General features: G+C 46.0%; 1 protein-coding gene across 3 annotated transcripts in view; it reads left to right on the forward strand.

The window, feature by feature from the left end:
• Positions 1-21,353, forward strand: part of dpyda.1 (dihydropyrimidine dehydrogenase a, tandem duplicate 1) — a 149,662-nt gene that overhangs the window by 100,925 nt on the left and 27,384 nt on the right. For all 3 annotated transcript variants that reach the window (XM_031583900.1, XM_031583901.1, XM_012815221.2), the window contains exons 15-18: positions 1,304-1,372; positions 6,799-6,882; positions 15,795-15,915; positions 16,522-16,641. In XM_031583900.1, coding sequence (XP_031439760.1) covers positions 1,304-1,372; positions 6,799-6,882; positions 15,795-15,915; positions 16,522-16,641 — 394 coding nt within the window. The remainder of the gene's footprint in view (positions 1-1,303; positions 1,373-6,798; positions 6,883-15,794; positions 15,916-16,521; positions 16,642-21,353) is intronic.

Below are 21,353 nucleotides of genomic sequence, written 5' to 3' on the forward strand. Positions count from 1 at the left end.
ACGGTAAATGTCGGGAAGATCAGGAGCGCTTGCCTTTATTTGTGCTCTAAAAATGTACCCATCCCTTCACCTTTACGGTGGTCCTAACCTCCTCAGGCTTTTGAGGGAGGCCTAATAGTGTGAAGACTCACATCCATGGGAGAGGAAGGTGGCTTTCTCCCAGCCACACGAGTTTAATATCCCCCTTTAAAATTCAGTTTCCATGCCTTGCCCCCAGCCTGTGTGACAGGGGAAGGAGTGCTTGGAGCGCAGCTCAGCCTCTCCCCCCTCACAAGTGCAACTGAGAAATCATGTCCCACCTATAATCCTGTTGTCAAAGCGAGCCTGAAACAAAGAAATAATGGACACATTTCAACAGATTTAACACTGGAATTAAATGGGGAGACAGAAAAAAAGAAATGGTGATGATCCAGGTAATATGGTTACCACAAAAAGAGAACGACAATGAGGAATGGAGTCGTGAAAGCATAGGGTTCAGATCCATACCTCACCTACCTGGGCGTCTGTCTGCATTCGTGGAGCTCAGCCCTCTGCGAATTGGACTTCGGGGGGACATAACGCACGGCTTGTCCGTATATATCAGAGTTCCGTCTTTTATTTTCCCGATTACTTAAAACGAGGAGGCAGTAATAAGAGGCTGCTCCTCCCTAACCTGTTTTATGGCGGGCTTATTGTGTGTCTGGGGGAGAAAAAATGAAAATGGCAGCTCCTAATCCAGCACTGCCACCAAGGCTCTTAGCTAATACCCGCTCTCTGATGTTTTTATTGTTTTAATAACGCTGGCATGCCGGCAGTGGATTTGTCCTGATCTTGTAAATTATAAATATTGATTTTGTGACTTTGAAAAGGAAGGGAAGGACAAGGGAGCTGTTTTTTTCTTTTTTTTTCTTACCATTTTCTTTCTTTCTTTTTCTGTGTTTGAAAAGACAAGATAATGGCTTTCAGATCCATTTTATAATGTGCTGAAACAAGACCTTGGCGCTGAAATGTTTGTGCACGCTTAAGATGGACCTTGCGTTTGAAGGCCACAAGGTAATGCACAGTGTATCAGTCATTGTTACCAGTGTAATCTCATATTCTCCTCTTCACTCTCTCTCTCTCTCTCTCTCTCTCTTTCTTTCTCTCTACCTTGCTGTCTCTCTTTCTCTCTCTCTCTCACTTACTCTCTCTCTCTCACACACACACACACACACACACAAACCTACATACTCTTTCTCTGCTTCTCTCTCACTCTCTCATTTCCCTCTTTCGCTCTCTTTCTCTCTCTCTCTTTCTTTCCCTCTTCTCTCCCTTTTTTCCGCAGATTATCATATCCAGTATAATGTGCAGCTACAATAAGGACGATTGGATGGAGCTAGCTCAGATGGCAGAGGTAAGCTTTATTGTGCTAATGTCCTCACAAACACAGGCCCCACTATTGTCCCCGGGCTCCGCTCCAGAGCGCGGCTCCGTTCGGCACCAGTGGCATCCCTTAATGCTTGGCTTCCTTTATTGCAACAATGATGACACAACAGTATTTGACCTCATCTGCACAGGAGAGGGGTGGGGGAAGGGGAGGGGGAGGGGGAGGGGGGGGCAGGGGGTTGAGGCCAGGCCATGTTCGCTGCTAGCGTTTATACACCCCAAATATTGAATGACCGGGAAGCAATCCTGGATTTGGAGTGAGCGGTGTTTTAGTTAAACGTTTATCACGGCTGACTGGTGGGGGGGCTGCAAAGTGGCTGGACGAGAGTGGGGGGGGGGGGGGGGGGGCATTGTGGGAGTGAGATGCTGACTAGGAGAAAACTAAATGATAGAGGGGAGAAAATGGAGTGGTATGTGTGTGTGTGTGTGTGTATAGTTTGTCTATGTATGTGTGTGTTAGAGAGTGTGTGCTCCTGTGCATTACTCATGCATGTGTGTGTCTGTGTGTGTGTGTGTGTGTGTGTGTGTGTGTATGTATATGTATATGATTGTGTGTGTGTGTGTTTTTGTATATGCTTGTCTGTTTTTTTAGGCATGTGTCTGTCTGTGTGTGGGCATTCATGCATTTGTGTGTGCATGTATTTGTGGCTTCGCTTGTCAGTTTGCACCGATCTTCAGGCTTTCCATCTGGGAGCTGGAAGCCCCTCTGCTCCTGTTTTCTCTGCTGGTGTCGGTCAAAATCAGCTCCAATAACAGCCAAACTCTAAAATTGGCATCTCCCATGTATTTACTTTGTCAAGCAACACACCACCATACGTGCGAGGTTTACACTTGTTTATTTTTTTCCCCTTTCCAGCAGCAGACCAGATACTTTTCGCACAGAATAAAACGAGGCAGTTTGGTGACCCGCAAATTAATCATAGTTGACTTGCATATCTCAGCCGCTTAATTGAGCACAGAAAAAATGTCAGAAAGTAAACAGGCCTGTGTGTCAATGTGTTAATTCTGCTATCGATATCATTGATGCTCCGCTTCTTCACGCACCTCATTAAAACCAACCTGTCAGGTCCACCCCTCGCCCCCACCCCTCCACCCCCTCCACAATCGCCTCATCCATCCAAACCCATCCTCAAAAACAGACAGACGCCTGGAGTCCGCCACTCTCTCTCTCACTCTCTCTCTCTCTCTTTGGACTCCACAATACCCTGTGAATGCTTCTGCGTGATGTTAGTGTTGTTAACATCAAATGTTAGCTCAGGGAACACTGGATAATAACAGAAGGTTGCTAATGAGAGTGTTTTCATGGATCTCTGCGCTCATCCCAAAGATCAACACGGTCACTTTAGTCACACTTTATATTCGTATTACTCATGATACTGATGGAAGCTCAAGCTGAGTGCTGTGCGTATGTCAGCGCTATGGCTATGGTACAACACCACAGATGTAGCCTAAAGCCCTCCTTCAGTGCGTAGTTGTACCAGTAATATAGAAAATAACCTATTTTGAGCATTTCTTGGACATTTTTGTGAATTATAGCTTTGACTGCCACGGTGAATGTTTCATTTGCGTTTGCCAACTGCTTCCTCGGCTTGGGTTGGTAGAGGAGAAACGGGAGGTCAGTCCGGCAGAGCTACTGACCGGTACCTGACCGCTCCCGGATCACGCGGCTGAAGGACACCACAAACTCCCCCACCCCCACACCACCCAGTCCCCCTCCTAGCCCCTCCGTCCTCCGAGCGGCGAGTGACCTGTCTACCTCGGGTGCACTCGAACACGTTACCTGTTCCGGGAAGTATAAAATAAAAGGGTTGGTTGCCACGGCAACTCCATTTTCAAGCAGAATCAACCATTCATTTCCACTTTGAAATCTGCAAGGGAACACTTAACACTGTTCCTTGCCTAAGGATACAACTTAAAAGTTTTCATATTCTTTTTTTCTCTCCTTTAACCACCCCTTGCGAATGTCAGTCGGAAATATATATATATATATATATATATATATATATAAATATATATACTGTATATATACGTGTGTATGTATAGCTTGCCATTCAAATGATAGACTTTTAAAATCCCGCTACTTTTCTCTTTTTCCTACCAAATCCCTGCCTCGTAGAATCATAACTGTGCGTCAGAGGCTATCATTCATAGATGTCAAAGTCACTCCATGAACTATTCATATTTAATTTGATTAAAATCCATCAGAAGAGGGAGATGTTGGAATGGAGTTGAATGCTTGAAACACTTAAAAGCCACCATCACAGCAGATGCACAAAAAGACGTCACCCTGGTTTGCTTGTGAACATGCTTCCCACTGAAAAAACCATGGACGCCTTGTAGCTGAGAGAAAAATGACCGAACCAAACTGTTTCAATTATTTGTAATCTCTGTGAGTAAGCTTTTTGTGTTAGCTTTTTGTGCTATTTGTTCATTCTAAATGTGTAACACTATGTGACCCCTCATCCATTATATTATCGACATCCATTTACTGGAAATGCATAATCTATGCTCGATGTTAGTTTCTTTTATTTCAATGTCTCTTAGTAGAAGATGTGTTTCTCAGTGTTGTGAATCTCTCTCTATGTCTCTCTCTCCCTCCCTCTCGTTCTCTCTGTGGTGTTCTGTCCATCCAGCCCTCCTGTGCTCTCTTGATGCTCTCCTCTGCTCTTATCGCTCGGTGCTCACACACACACACACACACACACACACATACCCGCACACGCACACACACACACACACACACACACACACACACACTCACAGGCCTGCTCGCCTTGCTCTCAGATTACGCTGTTTTAGCAGCCACACAGCTATGCTCGCCTCCTCCGATCCATCTGTCCGTCTCCTGCCGTCTGTCCCTCTGTTGAGCGCCTGTCCCCCCCCCCCCTCTCCCTTGCACATTCACTACCTCTCTCTCTCTCTCTTATTCTCCGCTTCTTACTGATAGGGTCCTGCTAACGCCCCCCCAACTCATCCCAACCCCCCCCACTAAGATCCAAACCAACCTTGATGCTCCAGAAGTGTGTGACAGGGATGGGTTGTGTTTTCTTTATCAAAGTGGGGAGTTGATAATCCATGCCAAAGGCGGTGTCAGTTGTGATATGTACCTGCAGCAGGCCCTGCGGTCCTTTGGTGGAACGTGTCACACACACACACACACACACACACACACACACACACACACACACACACACACACACACACACACACACACACACACACACAAACACACAACCCTGAGCCTCAGCCCTGACAGTGGACAGAGAAAGAGAAAAGAAAAGAGAAGGAAGGAAAGAAGGAAAGACTGAGGGAGATAGGGGAGAGCAAATATGTTCCGTTCACATCTGTCCTATTTTCTTTTCCTCGTGCGGCAATAATAATGTTTAGGAGCAACGCGCATTAATATTTACGCTAGTATCAGGGCCTTATTTTTCATGCTCGTGCTTCACTTTATGAATTGCTCATTTACAATTCATGTGGCCAGGCACGGTGTGTGTGTGTGTGTGTGTGTGTGTGTGTGTGTGTGTGTGTGTGTGTGTGTGTGTGTGTGTGTGTGTGGGGGAGGGGGGGGGGGGTGGTCTCACTGGCTGTGGGCTGGGCACTCCTGAGCCTGTGCGCGGGGGCTACGGTTTGTGTTTACATCCATGTGTGTCTGCTTGCCAGGGATTAGGATGGAAAGGTTTACAGCTGTGACGGTAAGCCTCTGGTTCCCTCAGTCTCTGTGTCTGTTTCTCTCTCTCTCTCTCTCTCTCTCTCTCTCTCTCTCTCTCTCTCTCCCGCTCTGTTTTTCTCTTCATCTCCCCGCCTCTCTCTCCCTCGCTTTCTTCGCATGCAGTGATGGAGTGGACAGAGGAGAAGGGCGCTGTGTGAGTGTGTGTGTGTGTGTGTGTGTGTGTGTGTGTGTGTGTTGAGGAAGTGGGGGTTCCTTCTTTTGCTCAAGCTCAGAAGATGCATGTCTGACAAACTGCCTGTGTTGCTACTCATTTTCCCCATCGGATTTGTTTCTTTTTTCACTGTCTCTCGCTTTCTCTCCCTCTGCCCCCCCCCCCCCCCCCTTCCTTCCCCGAGCACCACAAAGCTGCTTATTCTGATCTGCAGTGATAGTGCCTAATTCTTTGTCTGCAAGGCCCTTTGTGGTGATGAGGGGGAAGAAAGAGAGAGACAGACACAAAAAAAAAGAGTGAATTGAAAGAAAAGGAAAAAAAGAAAACCCAGTATCCCCCCCCCTCCACCCCTCCCCATCATCCCTTTATTCATCCCCCTTTCCTCCTCCTCCTCTCTCTTCCCTCCTCCCTCTCTCTCTCCATAAAGGGCTTAGGGAAAGAGGATGAAATTAAACATTATTGATAATTGGCTTTGGGATGCCAATGCATTGTGTCCATTTCTGTACCTGCGTTTGCCCCCCTAATTGAGCGTGAAATCTGGCTCCTAATCCAACTCTGACACAGGGCCGCCCCCCCTCCACCCCACACCACCCCACACCACCCCACCCTACACCACCCCCTCCACACATCCCAAAGCTGACGATGATAAATGGCTTCATCTTGCCTCTTGCTCCCCTGCACTTTTGTGGGGCTAAAATGCTTATTATTCTTTTCTCTTTCTAATGGCTGTCAGTTTGAGCTGGAATCATAAATCTGCGTCGGGGAGTCGCTCTGGCAGGTTGGTGGAGCTTTTTTGTAATTGTTTAAATCCCCCTTGTGATGTGCTTTAAAGCCCCCACGGATATGTAATTGCCTGTCAAACGCCTTTTCCGGCTCGAATGGCTCGGCGAGCGACGCCCCACACTCTGCCAGTCTATATACGGCGGCGTCGCCAGTGCATCCATGTGGAAACAGTCATCGTTTTTGTCTGATCTATTTTGGAGCACTGATGTTTCAGTCATTGTTTTTATTTTTTTGCCCTTTTTTCTTTTTCATTTTGTTTTCTCATCTTTCCCTCCACTCCCTCCCTCTCTCTCTCTCCCTCCCTCCCCCTTTCTCTGTGTGTGGCTTCCCCCTGCGTCTTCAATCACAAACGGATTTGCTTTATTATTCTTTCATTATTCTTTTCATATTAGAAGTTGTGGCAGTAATAGTTTTGGAGGGTGTTGCATGCGAACATTGGAGTTGTTGAGTCGTAAAAGCCATATCTAAATAGAATCCATTGCCACAGCTTTGATTGAAATCCTGCACCATCCTCAAAACCTTCCCCTTGTCGCATTTATGTGGATAGATATGTGTGTGTGTGTGTGTGTGTGTGTGTGTGTGTGTGTGTGTGTGTGTGTGTGTATGTGCATGTGTTGGGGTGGGGGTTCATTTGGGATGAATACATTGAAATAATTTTCTGTCTTTTTATTTCAAACCCTGTCATTCTCCCCGTCTCTCTTCCTCCCTCCCCCCTGCCCTCTACCAGGCCTCGGGAGCCGATGCCCTGGAGCTGAATCTCTCATGCCCTCACGGGATGGGCGAGCGGGGCATGGGCCTCGCCTGCGGACAGGTGAGAGAGGCCAGACTGGCGCACTGTAGCCAAAAGAACCTCCGCTGGGGGTCGAATCATGCCACGCAGCATGCATGCATAAACCTCACGCGCACAACACAGCGTGCATAGATAGCAGACAGCGCTCAGACATGTAACACACCTTGCATACACATACATACATGAGTATAACTTATGCATGCAGAGCAACATGCATACATACAGGTCAGACATGCATCGCGACACGCATGCATGAAGCTTGTACAGGCAACACAACATGCATACATACAAGTGAAGAACACCATACACGCATACAAATTATTAGTCAGCACTGGCCCAATGCATGTATTATACAGACTGTGCATACACACTGCCTATACAAGCAATGCATGTGTAATACATATACCTTATACACAGCCTGCACAATACGGAAGCTACTGACAGTATGCATCATTTTGCAGCTCGGATGTACTACACACCACACCACACCACACCACACCGCTCCGACACACACACCACAATGTCAATACAGTCTGTGCTTGCTATTTATACCATATCATGTCTGTACATCTCAGAGCAACCTCTCTGCTTCAAATATTACCATAGCTAGAATATAAGATCCAGTTGCACCTATGTGTAGAGTACGGAACAGTTGGTGGCACATGGTAGTTCATAAATTGCTTTATTACCCAATGCTGTGGCAGATAAAGGACTCTTAATAGCTACATAGCCATATTTTCCCCATCAGGCTGAATGGCTGAATCATTACCTACACTATGGTATGGTATGGTATGGTATGGTATGGCACGCTTATGATAAAGCTTTCCTCCATAAGCTCCTACTGTGTTAAATCAGGACATGGAGGCACTAAAGGAAAACTACATAATAAGCAGAAGCATTGAGTCAGCAGTGTATCTTCTGAATGGGATAAATGTAAGGCAGTTATTGTCCCTGCCCATTCGGTTGACTGACGTGTATGAATTTATCAGAAAGTCTTTTTTAGTTTTGTTTGTTTGTTTATTTTCCTCATTGGCAGTTTCGCATTATCTCACAAGCTGAGAACTGAAGTGTACCAAAGAAAAACACTGAAGGAGAAAATCACTGAACACCTTCGTCATTAACCCAGTCACCCAAATGATTTTGCCGGCGTGCCGGCGTCTAACCATACTCAGGAAACTGCTGGGCACTGTTTGGAATTGGTTTGTTACAAACTGTGCCCAGGTGGAATTGCCCAAGAGCAGTTACTCATCTCGCTCAAAAATCATTTTGGTCTGAAAAGAGCTCAATATTCCACAGCTTTACAGACCTGTCACAGGCGTGTACATCACAATGTTCTGCGCCATCACAGTCTGTAACAGGTTACAGTGTTTGTGCCTCAAAGTAAGGGACTGATGTCAATGCCTAGGGAATAACACCTGGATATTATTCAGTCTTATATCTCAATATGTCACAATTGTGTATCGCTAACTAATGTCATAACCTTACGGTGTGTCACAGATAGTGAATGTACAGAGGTGGCCTATATACATTACTGCTCCTCACAAGGTACTATCCATGTTCTGTTAATGTGTAATGGAAGTACAAAGCCCTTCCACAACATATCCACAGAAGTTTTTATGTTCAAAGTGTATCTTTGAAAGACCCTTATCGCTTACACATTTAACCCTAAAGAGGTGGAGGAAGAAAAGGAAGGATCTGGTGATTTGTGTCACCTGAGTCCTGAAGTGACCAGTGATCTGGAGTTTCACACAAGTGTTGCTTTTGCGAGGTAAAAACAAAGTGTTTTTTTCTGTGTATGGTTGGCACAGAAATGACATTCCACTGCAAGGCTTGACTACTGCAAACACACACAAAATGGGCCTACACTCCAATGGAGCATTGATTTTTTTCCCCCCGTTTTTTTTTCCCCTCCGCAAGCATCTTAATAATGCATCCTTTTCCATAACACCACGTCCAATCCAAGCATGAACAGAATTTAATAATCCATAAATAATTCCCTTTGCGGTTTGAAAACAATTTTCTTTCGTACGAGATGCTACATTCTCTGAGTTTAATGTAGCATTTGTACGGCTCCCGTAGAGGATTAGGAGTAGTAGTATTGTCGCTCCTGGAGCGTATCAGATAAAGACGAGGATAGCTCTACACTGTTCGGAGGTCTGAATGCTAATTTTAACACCAATTACGCCGGTCATGTGGCTTTATTCACCTCTGATTAAACCAGCGCAATTTCCAGCTCTCAGCTGTGTGTGTTTACATCTGCGGAATGACTCACAAGTGTGTCTGGATTGGAAGCTGTTTTGACCCGGCTTTTGAAAATCGCAATTTCTTTTTTGGTTTGGTTTATTTCTTTTTTTTTTTTTTTTTCAACGGCAGTCGTGGAAATAAAATTGAGATTGCAGCGTCTTCACTTAAGCGGAAAAAAACTAGGCTTGTCTTGTGACCATAAGTGCTGAGGTAAATGGCACCAGAAATCCCCACCACACCCCACCCCACCCCCAATCTAGTCTTTCTGTTGTCCAGTCATCTCAGGTTTGTGGAAACAACAAAGTCATTATGCTCCAAGTGGCTCTCTGCTGGGGAAGAGGATGGAGAGGAGCGGTTGGAGGAGGAGAGGTTTATGGTGTTTATGGCCTTTTCAAGCCAGCGCTAGCCGCCTCGAGTGGCAGTGGTGGTAAAAACTGGTCACGGGAAGATGTGTCAGGCGGCAAGGCGGCTGCGACATGTCTCACTTGCCAGAGATTTCAAGCTCACATGTTTTTTAGATCAATATCCCATTGCACATTGATCTCCAATGCATTATCACTGCCTGTCATAGGGAGAGATACAGAAAGCATATCTCCTGTTGGTGTGTGTTTATGTGTCTGTACACATGGACAGGTGTGAAGGTGTGTGCGTGAAGTTATTGTATTTGTGTGTATGTGTGAGTGTGTATGTATTGCGAAAGAGAGAGAGGGATATATTGTGCATAACCCAGTTGATATATCCACAGTGGCTGAACTGTGCTAGGGTCTAGGCCTGGTTCATGGTGTAATTGTAAAACTGCAGAGGTAGGGTAAGTGATGGTGGCCATTACCGGACAGAGACACAGCATGCAACATATTAACATGCCTTCTGGGCACAAGCAGACATGGATGGATGCAAAGGGAACCCTGCCTCTCCATCTTAACAGCCTGACTGTATTATAATACAAGAGGGGAGAGGGGAGGGGAAAAAAGCATTTTTCCACATCAAAACAGGAAGACAAAGCTATTTTCTCCTGCGGTGACTGTAAATCTGCAGAGTTATATCCCTTTCTGCTTTAGATTTTGCCGCTGTAAGAAAAAAAAGCTAATCAAAGGCACGGAGCCCGTAGGCAGGTAACCTCCGTGTGAACTAAAGAGAGGCAATATCATTTAATCACACCGTTTGGCACCTCCTCTCCACGCCTGAGAAAAAAAACATTATTTCAGCCTGCGTGGAAAGAGAAGGGGAGAATTTGATTTTAATGGGGTATTAATATGCAATTTCACCCACTCAGTCTGGGCGCACTTTTCTTCTCTTTTGAAACAGTAGAGCGCCGCTCGCTTTTTCCCTTTTTTGTCCTCCCTCTCTCTCGGTGTCTCTCTCTCTTTCTCTCTCTTTCTCTCTCTCTCTCTCAGCCTATCCCCTCTGCTCAAAGCTGTTTAACATTTAACTCATGTTGAAATTAGAGGTTCCTTTGTTTAGTCCCCCCCCCCCCCTGATTTAGAAAATGTAAACATTTGTAATGATTTGATTGCCCTGTTTAGTGTAAGATCAATGACAGAGGCTGTAAAAAGAATGCAGTGTGGTTACCATGGTGCAGTAGCTCAGATTACACAGTGTGTGTTGGATCACAGTGTCCCATGAAACAGTCACTGACACGTTGCCTTCAATGTTACAGCGGTTGCTGTGATACAGTTGCAGATTCGCTGCGGTTGCATAGTTGTCGTTAGGGCACTGTGGCTGCGACAGCATTCCGTTGAATACGCTGTGTAATAACAACAACACTGTGGCGGCGGGTATTATGGGATGGCGCCTATGTAAACACAGTGTTTGTGACAGTTGCTGCTATGGTAACAATGCGTTTGATAGTTCAGTCGCTGTGGTTATACAGCGGCTACGATGACACATTAACAGCGGCTGTTAGGGTACAGTTGCGGTGATTGCACGGTGCGACTGCGGAGCGGCACAGTAGTTGTCCTGGCACGTCGGTGCTGCAGCAATGGTGGCACAGCGGCGGTGGCAGCCCTAAGCTGGAAGCGGCAGCGGCGCGGAGGACGGCTCAGTGGTTATGACAGTTAAAAAACTCTCCCGGGCCCAAAGAGGCCCGCTTTTCATCGCTCTTATTCAGCTTTGACTCAGCATCCACTGGGATCTCTCTCTCTTCTCTCTCCCTTCCTCCCTCCCTCTCCCGCTCGCTCACTGGCTCCCCCCCTTCAATACCTTTCTTCTGATTCTCAAATTAAAACCGAAGCCTTCTCCCAGAGCTATTTTCAGAGCAGCAAACAGGTTCCCAGTGACAAGCCACTTCCATCATCCCTCCTGCGAGAGTTGCCTTCTCTTAACGAGGCCCGCAACCTCCCCTGACCTTGTGCTGTAAAATTAAAATTTCAGGTGTAGCAAAAACCTCCACACCCACCTCCCTACTCCTCCTCCTGCCATCCGCGCCTCGGCACCACCCTCCGGCTGTCCGTCTCGATGGGCCTCACCTCTCCTGCCCCTTGCTGGAGGGTGATTTGGTTGATGGAGGGCAGTGGGGATTGTGGGGGAGGGAGGGAGGGAGCGGGGTCCGGGGGTGGGCCAAACCCCATCTCCGATGTAGCTTAGTCAACCTCCCGCACCACCACCACCGCCACCACCACCGCCACCAGTGATGCTGCTGTGCTGAAACTAATCCAGCACTGTGTGCCCACTGCCCTCCAGTGACAGGACTCTGGGGAAAAAGAAAACAAGAATGACGAGAGAGAGAGAGAGAAGGGGAAGGGGAAGGGTAAAAAAGAGGTTTTCCTCTCTCTCTCTCTTTCTCACTCGCTCTCTCTCACACACACACACAGACAGACATACATACACACAGACACACACACACAAACACACACACACACACACACACACACACACACACACACAGACATACACACACACACACACACAGACATACACGCACACACACAGACATACACACACATATCCCCAAGTCTCTCTGCCACCTACTGTATATTCTTAATATAATGTCAGCCATCTGCCTCTAACCTGTTTGATCACAGCTATGGGTACTGGCATAACTCCAAAGCCCATGCACTAAATTTACCCTCAATTATTAATCAAAGTTCATAATCCATGGGTCTGCTTTTTTTGTGTACTGCGCAACATATAAATATTATATGGGTGTATATTTTCTCTCCTGGCTAGACAGAGAGCGGGTGCTGCTCTAATGTGCCACACTCACCCAGCTATCTGCTTCTGTCATGGTTGTTAAAACCGCATGCGATGGTTATTAAAACCATATCCCAGCTATTAGCCAATTCCCACCATCAGTTAGGCTGCCCAGGGAGGAGAGTTGCCTTCTCCAGCCCAGTCTTCCTGGCTGGCCTGCCCAGTTTTGCATCCCAGCGGTAGCTCCACTAATGCCAGAGGTCACTGATCCAGCAGATGAGCCCAGGCCATTTGCACAGGTGTTTTGTGTTCTGGTGCCGTGACTTGCCGGAGCTCCGCTGCGCAGACTCTAAGGGAACCCTGGCTGGATGTCTTGCCCAGACCAGTGCACCCCGCGGAGGGGTCAGGGGTTGGGGTGGTAGGCCCGGGGTAAGGGAGATGGTGCTTGAAGGACTGGCAAGAGGGCTGTTTGTGGGGGATCGGCGGCTGGCTCCCATCTGGCCAGTAATGGGCTGTCACGGGCGAGTCTCGCAGGGGGGCTCTTACCCCTGCGCCAGAGCAGAGTTCGCAGCGAGCAGCATCTGTTTCTGGCTGCAGGCCACGACCTGACATCCCCGCGCCACCGTGCCAGCCTCCCCTAATGTGATTTCCCATGATCCTCTGGGGGGTGGGGTTGGTGGTGGTGGGGGGGCGGTGGTGCTTGCTCTGCCTCCTCTGCGGCTCCATCTTCATCTCTTTACTCCCCTTCCCATCTATCTCCTCCCTGGAGGGGTTACGTTTTTTGTATGTTCAGGAAGCAGACTGCCCTGGGAAAGGCTGCTCGGTAACACTGTCGAGTGACTTCCGTCAGTCCCTGAAGGAACCTTGTGGAAGTGTTATCAAACCAGCCTGCAGACATGATCCCTCCATCTTCAACATGGCTTCTCGTCCACAGGCCTGTACGGCAGAAAACACTCTGAATCCTAACAATGGACAAACAGATTTCTGATTCTTTGTGCCAGGGGGTCATAGAGTCAGTTTATCAGAGGACCTCTCTCTGATCTTCCCACAGCAAAGGACGTTTCGGTAGCAACCCCTTGAAAGGCTATCACAGATCTGGGGAAATAGGCCACACCACCTGCTGTGAAGGAGAAGCAAGCTCTGGAAGACCAATCAATGGCTTAGTCAGTCTAGGCCTTCTTCTCCAATCCAGTAGCAATTTTGTTTTTGATGATGATGATAATGATAACACACGTAGCTCAAATCGGATACTGGTTTTAATGGCTTTAACCCTCTTTTCTTACCTACTGCTAGTGCCCCATATATTCACTGGAGGTGAGTTTTGTCATCCAAAATTCTGGATCGGCCGTATCAACTAATAAATCTTCTACAGGAAGTCAGCAGCTATATGAGGCACCCCCCTGGAGCCTGAGATATTGCAGGTAGCGCTCCAGCAGCCGCACAGGCTGGTCCGACTAAACCCCTGGCTCTCTCTCTCGCCAGTCTTGTTTATACCCTGTTTAAGTCTTGAATAAATCAAGGCAAATTGCGGCGGATGGCACTTGCTGGAGACACGAGTGCATAAACCCAATATCTTTTCCAAAAAAAGCCAGGAATGAATTTTATCATCTCCTTTGGAGTAACCTTTCCTTCTCTCTCTCTCTCTCTCTCTCTCTCTCTCTCTCTCTCTCTCTCTCTCTAACTCTCTCGCTCTCTTTCTATCTGTGTCTCTCGCTCTCCCTTATCCCATCTTTCCCCCACCTCCTTCAAAATGCATTTGATTTGGCATATTCTTCGGCTCAAATACACCCACATTGCGGCTAAGACAAAATGCATGCCTGAAGATACTGCACATTGAAATGTCTCGTTGAAATGGTCATGATATTCATTTCACAGGGATTTCTTTTTTTCTTTTCTTTTCTTTTTTTTTAAGAGGGGTCCTGGAGCAGAATTGACCAGCCTGACCCCTGAGGGCGAAGAACAAAAAAAAAAAAGGAGGGAAGAAAAAAAATGTGATTTCCCCTCTCGATTCTTACAAATCAATTTTGGTTAATGGTTTTGGAAGGGAAAAAATGGCAACCTTTACCCTGCGAGCAGAGCTGACCTCATTGCAGTGTTTTGCACACAGAGCTTGTAAATCGCACTTCTTTATACAGGAGAGTAAAAACCATCGCTCAGGGGGATATATGGCAACAGTTATTGGATATGTCAAAACAGAAGCCCATTTCCTGTGAAAGAAAGGAGAGATGAAGTGCGGGAGAGCGGTAAAGATGAGGAGGGGAAAAAGAAAGAGAGAGATAGAGAGTGAGATATTGGGTATCGTGGTTTGTCAATATTTGTGCATTTCGTATTGGTTGTATTCACAATGGGCCTCCATGTGCAAGAGGAAGGAGCGAGTGGGAGATTTAGGGTAAAGAAAAAGTTAATTCTGGGAAACCACTGGAGGACCTACAGTATGAGCCAGAAGATGCAAATGCAAAAGCCTTATATACAAACAGCCGACTGGATCTTGCATTCCAAATTCAGCTGCGGCTTAGATCTGTTGAAGCCGATGGGACTCATTTGATCCCTCCCTCTTTCCTTAGTAAGCGTCCAGTAAGGCTACAAAGCCTTTCACCAGCTGAGCTGAGGTGGGGTGTCAAAAATGCAACATGATAACCAGAGAGATACATTTCCAGCTTCCCTGGTAGGCTCTTGGCTCTCCTCCACTGCATGCAGACCACGGATGTGAGCCGAAAGCAGGCTTTCATCCTTACCTTTCCCCCCCCTTCCCTGGTGGGACCAGTCCCCGACCCACACTGATAGCTGGATAGCTCAGAGCGCATAATACCCTATCCCTATCCTATTCAATGCTTTACACTTGTACTAGGCAACACTGATTTTGATGATATTTAGTTAATTGCCATTCAAGAAGGTAATGCACTTTTGCCCACAGGAGAGTGAAGTGTTGTGTAGTAGATTTGCATTGCAGTGTCAGCGTATTCAGGTATCAAATATCTGCTTGCTCTGAGACTTTGGGGGATCACACTGTAGTCTGATCTTCCTAGCCACGGAGCATCTGTGAGTGTGTGAGTGTGAGTGTGTGTGTGTGTGTGTGTGTGTGTGTGTGTGCGTGTGCATTTGAGTGAGTGCCTGGAGTCTAGCGCTGACGCACAAAGCCCAGTCTGCCCACTTAAATGGGTGCAAACTGACAGGCGGCAAAGAGCCTAATAAAGCATGAATCCTCCCGGAGCTGGAGTTTACTCTTTGGCGATACCTTTGGCAGAGGAGGGGAGGGAGGAGAGGAGACGAGATGAGAGGAGAGGAGGGGAAAGATCAGCTTTAAGGAGGGAGGGTGAAGAGAGAGGGAGCGAGCGAGCGAACGGCAGGGCTCTCCATACAGACAGGCCGGGTCGACATCCTCCCTATTCTGTTTGCAGTTTACACATCATGCATATCCAACCTCATTAGTCCACAGTGCACATGAATCAGTCTAGTTCTTTGACATGTGCTATTTTAGTTGTTGTTATTGTTTTGTGTTGTTGATGTTGATGATGCTGATGTCCTCCGCTCGTTTGTTTCCCCCGGCCTCATTTGAACAGGATCCCGAGCTGGTGCGCAACATCTGCCGCTGGGTCCGGCAAGCTGTCAAGATCCCCTTCTTCGCCAAGCTGACCCCCAACGTCACCAACATCGTGGACATCGCCAGCGCTGCTCAGGAAGGTAGCCGAACACTCTCCTCCCCCTCCTCCTCCTCCTCCTCTCCCCCCCCCCCATCCTCTTTGTCTCTCTTTCCCTCACTGAGTGGGGGACTCAAATCTGAATGGGAAAACACTTGAACTGGGATCTAACATTCACGCATGAGCAGTCCAGTGATCGCCACATGCCCTATAGTGTGTTTCCCATTCGCCCTGACTGTGATGTGAGCTGATAGTTTTAATTATCCTTGAACTGGTTTTTATCACTCTGGCGCCGTGCTAGAAACAATTTTGGCTGTCCCCAAAAAAAAAATGGCACAACCCCCATTCAAAATCCACTCTCCTCCTGGCCACAAAGAGCGATCTGTAAGCACCTCGACAAACAGCCGTGGCTGAATCGCTTGGCAGCGAGGCCGGGGGGCAGCGTCTGCCGCCGCCACCACCTCTCCCAGCACTTGGCCTGCTGTCTGCTCTGGAGAGCGTGTCTGAGGCTTTTTTTTTGTTTTTCAGCCGTGTCTAGATTTGCCCATCTCTCTCTCCCTCTCTCTCTCTCTTTCCCTCATCCATCCCTCCCTCCCTCTCTCCCTCCACCCCTCCTGCTTGGGCTAATGTGTCGTGGCCATGTGTGCAGGTGGTGCAGATGGCGTCACTGCCACCAACACCGTCTCGGGCCTGATGGGACTGAAGGCAGACGGCTCTCCCTGGCCTGGCATCGGCCGTGGCAAGCGCACCACATATGGCGGCGTGTCTGGTAGGTGTCACCCAACTCACTGCATCCATTCCCCTGGCCCTCGGGTGGGGCGGCATAGCCAGACTGTGTGTGTGTGTGTGCGTGCGTGCGTGCGTGCGTGCGTGCGTGCGTGCGTGCGTGCGTGTGTGTGTGTGTTTTTGTGTGTGTGTGTGTGTGTGTGTGTGTGTGTGTGTGTGTGTGTGTGTGTGTTTTTGTGTGTGTGTGCACGCGCGCACGTCAGGCGTGCTTGCATGCATGTGTGTGTGTTAGTGTGTCTGTGTGTGGGAAGGGGTTCTTTGTGCATATGTAAAGGCTCCTTTTGTGTGGTCTTAAATGTGTTGCAATAATTGTTTGTGTACATGTGCATTTTGGGTTTTATGGAGGCAATAGATGGTGGTGTGTGACAATGTTATGTGCCTTAGTGTTTGTTGTTTGTCAGATGTTAGGTGTCAGTGTTTTTGTGTGCCATAGTGTTAGTTAGATGTTAGCGCTGGTTAGATACATGTTAGGTTTTGATGTTGTCGCGTGTGTTAATGTTGGTTAGATAGATGTTAGGTGTTGGTGTTGTCGTGTGTTAGTGTTGGTTAGGTAAGTGTTAGGCGTTGTTGCTGTTGCGTGCCTTAGTGTCAGATATCTGTTGGACGTGGGCCAGGTCCGAATCAGTTCCTGCCAGGTTTCTGTTTGTCAGGCGTGACCATGAGGTAGCACTAACAGATGGAGCAGTCATACCATAGCAAAACTTTTCAGGGTTTTTTGGATCTTGTGTGTGTGTGGTGATGTGTGGATAGAGACTGGCTTTTTCAAAAGTATGTTTTCCTCTGTATTCTCACAGAGGTGCCCTAAACAAAACTTTAATTCATTCCTTTTTTCATTTCTCACTAAAGCCCCTCAGTCTCGGGTGTGAGGTCTTCTTTGGTATGTTTCTCCTTTTTTAACGGTTGTTGTATCATTCACTTTCGGTTTGTTTTGCTTTCCTCTCATTTCACTGGGTCTAAAGACCAGGGTTTCGCTCTTTAATTTAGTCCCTCTCTTTTCTCCTTAGAGAACTTGTGGATTTAAAATTGTTTTGAAGTCTGTTTTACTACTCAGTAATAGTTCTCTGCAGGGCTGTAGCATCATATTAGAATGCGTGACAAATACAGTGTGCATGAGGCTGCCTCTGCCCTACTGTTTAAAATGGAGTCCAACTGGGGCCTCTAGAACCTTTTAGAATATTTGTGTTCTTGTTGCTGTTCCTTGATCACCATAAGCTTACCCTTTTGTGGATTTGGCCTCTAGGTTCCTTTGAAGTTTAATGCTTTTACACAAACATGGTGTTTCTGCTGCGTTATAGTTCTGTTAGCATAAATCCTAGGATTCTTGTTGTGGGCAACTGTAGTCAGTTAGAAACAGATGAATGCTGAATAAGTTCTCTGCTCTTTCTGCAATTACATTGAAGTAAGGCCTGCTTTTCTATTTGAATGACATTTGTTGTTCCTCACCTGGTTACGGAGATAATGATATGCCTTGTGCTATGGCAAAGGGGAAAGGTAAGAGGATCCTTGAGGATCATCGCTCTCAAAAAGATTTCCTGATAGGGCCCAAATAGGGCCTCTCACAAGAGCCTGTGAAGGGCTTTCAGAATCTCATTTCCAAATCTCAAAACAAAGGGACTCGTTGCCATGGGATATTGATATTGCGCAAGAGAGCGTTGGGAGGTGTGTGTGTGTGTGGGGGGGGAGGGGGCGGGGGGGGTTGGGGGTGATGTGCTTGTCTTCAAAAGAATGGCGTCTCGCCTAGGTTTCACTAGAGGATCGTGGCTGTCATCTTTCATATTGATATGCTCTGGTCTCAAAAATGTCTTTTGACATTTTGATAAGTTCAGGATATTTTCAAGCAGGGGGTTTATTGTGGATGTCTTTTGTCCTGAAGCATTTCCCTCTCCTTTCTTTTCTTCATTGAGGTGTATATGGGCCATTCTAGAGAATTGGTGCAAACTGCTGTCCCTCAACAAAAAAATGTATTGAAAAAGCTTTTAGATCTTAGATGTTTATCAAGATCCTTCTGTTATTTAAATCCTAAGTATTGTTCTAGATAGCATTAGGATACTTAGGGTACTTTCAATTGGGAACCCTAACCCCTAGATTTCTGATGAAAATAATATTTCTTTCGTTGTTGTTTTCATAAAGATGTCAAAAGAAAACATTCATTACACATTTCATTTTTAAATTAAAAAAAAAACACTTCAATGTCATTACTGAAAAGTGTTAGACCATAAGCTGAGACTCATTTTAGCCACACCCCTGCATTTTTGATCAGGAAGTACAGCTGCGGTCTCTCTCATAGCTGCATGATGAGTAGATAGATCCCATCATTTCGAAGTAGATGTTTTTGAAGGAACGTCACTACCAAAGCTATTTTCCGCTTAAGCAAGCTTTAATTTCAGAATATTTTGTTGTCATGTGTGTTTCTCTGTTCAGAACTGTGTTAGTTAACCATGTGATGACTAGCATCTTTGAGGTAGGATCAAAATGATCTGAGACTGTCCCAACCGAATGAACAGAATGAACAGAAATAAGTATCCGATTCCACCATCGAGGACCCACAAATGAAAAAAAAGTTTGAGATTGAGAGAGAGAGAGAAGGTAAAAATAACCATTCATCATAAGTAAAAAATGTATCTGGAGGTGCTGATCCTGTGGATCCTGTGACTATGGTCAGAGATTTCAATCACATTTTTGCAACAACAGGAAACCATTGAAGGGTAATCAGCTGAAGAGTTACATGTGTCCTCTTTGGCTGTATACGTTGAGCGGCCCAAACCTTTGTGTGCATTTTGACTGTTTTTTGGGGAGAAATTTGTACCTAGTCTGGAATTCTTCTGTGCGGCTCTGAAACTGTCGAGTGGGGCTAGCAGTGATGAATGACGTATACACTTGACGTGAGTGAAAGAATAAGAAACGCCATTTTTAAAAAGCATATTTTTTTACCAGAGGTTACGTGGTGAGTACAGCAAAAGAAATTAAAGCGTTGTCAAGGTGACCAAGGAAAACATCAGCTGAAATATAGGCTGATATTAGTTAACAGTAGTGTTTGAATCTTTATTTATCTAATAGTAACAGCTGCTGTGAAGCCATTTAATCGAGTGTTAGCAACATTAGAATAAAATTCAACTGTCTACTCAACCATGGGTGTAATTATATCTAGAAATTCTCTGGTTTAATGGTCTTAATGGTGAGGCTACTGGATAAATGTGCCCTTGTTTTGTCGTGCTCGGAATTGATCATGTGATCGAAGTGCAAAATGATTACGTCAACTTCTAGGTCGGGTGGTTCCTGCACCAAAGTGGAAAAACAAAAGACAAAAAGTACTGAGCACTTGAAAGTCCTACAACTTCCTGCAGTTGAAAAGCACCTTATATATACTTAATAAAGAAAAGAAAAAGAAGTAAGAAACACAAGGAAGAAGGAAAGTTGAAATGTATCATGGTGAATTATTTGTCAGGGAACAAAGACATGTTAGGAGAGAATGGAGGAGCAAGACAGCAAAACATAGGATGTTGAAAAGACAAAAAAACAGTTGAGACATTTTGCAGGGCTTCCTTGCACTTCTAGTGAAAAATCATCCTGCTGTCTGTAAAAAAAAGTTTTGTCAGTCTAAAAACAGTCTAAATTGTTGGATTTTATATTTCAGTGAGGTAGAAAATCAAAGTGTGTGCATGTCTCCTCAAGACCCCAACTATTCAATGGCTCTTCAGTGAGGTGTAAACAAAAAGTTGTGGTCACTACCAAAACATTACTGTCACAGCCGAAAATGTGCAGTCACAACCGAAACACTGGACATTTTGTCAAAAATAAAATATATTGAGTAATCAACTAAAATGTTATGCCCTTTACAAAGACATATTTGATTCAGAATAAGATGAATCCTATATTTGTTTTGTTAAAACTATAAATGTCATTGATTTACCTGTAAAAAAAAAATCTCGTAGTGCAATTTGGGAGAGGAAAAATATTCCAACACTGTCTAAAAATGCAAAATGAGAATTAACTGCACAATTACTAGAAATGTGTACTTTAGGTATTATACAATGTATATACCTACAAAGTTTATTTTTTTCAAGATGTTTACCACTCTGAACCAATTCTGTAGAATGGCCCATATATAGCTCTTCTGGTAGCAGTAAATGTGATTTAAGATCAATACTGAGGGATTTTTCGTTGTTTGACGTGGCTGCAAACAAACACTGGAGATATGGTGGGCTTGGAATAGAAGATATGCATAGTGTTATTCCCTTCTCTCCACCTCAACTTCATAGGGCAGCGAGCGCACTCCACAATCTTCTCCACCTACTGCTACATTACAACCTCATCTCAATAATTCATGGGATTTCTGCCGCTACCTCCCACCTCTAACCCTGTCTCCCACCATTCTCTCTCTCTCTCTCTCTCTCTCTCTCTCTCTCTCTCTCTCTCTCTCTCATTCTCTATCTCTCTCCTTCTCTCTCTCTCTGCTCTCTCTCTCTTTCCCTCTCTCTCTCGCTCGCTCTCATTCTCTCTCTCTCTCTCATTCTCTCTCTCTCTCTATCTGTTCTCTCTAATTCCCTCTCTTTCTCTCTCTCTCTCATTCTCTCACGTATCATTGTGTTGCTGAGCTGATGCATACTTAATGGCATGCATGAGCCCTCCCTCTATCAGGTCTGTGTGTTAGCAGGTAGACACCAGTCCTGACGCTCGGCCCATAGGTTTATGTGA

Source organism: Clupea harengus, chromosome 17, assembly GCF_900700415.2.
Source record: "Clupea harengus chromosome 17, Ch_v2.0.2, whole genome shotgun sequence".
In the NCBI taxonomy this organism is placed as follows: Eukaryota; Metazoa; Chordata; class Actinopteri; order Clupeiformes; family Clupeidae; genus Clupea; species Clupea harengus.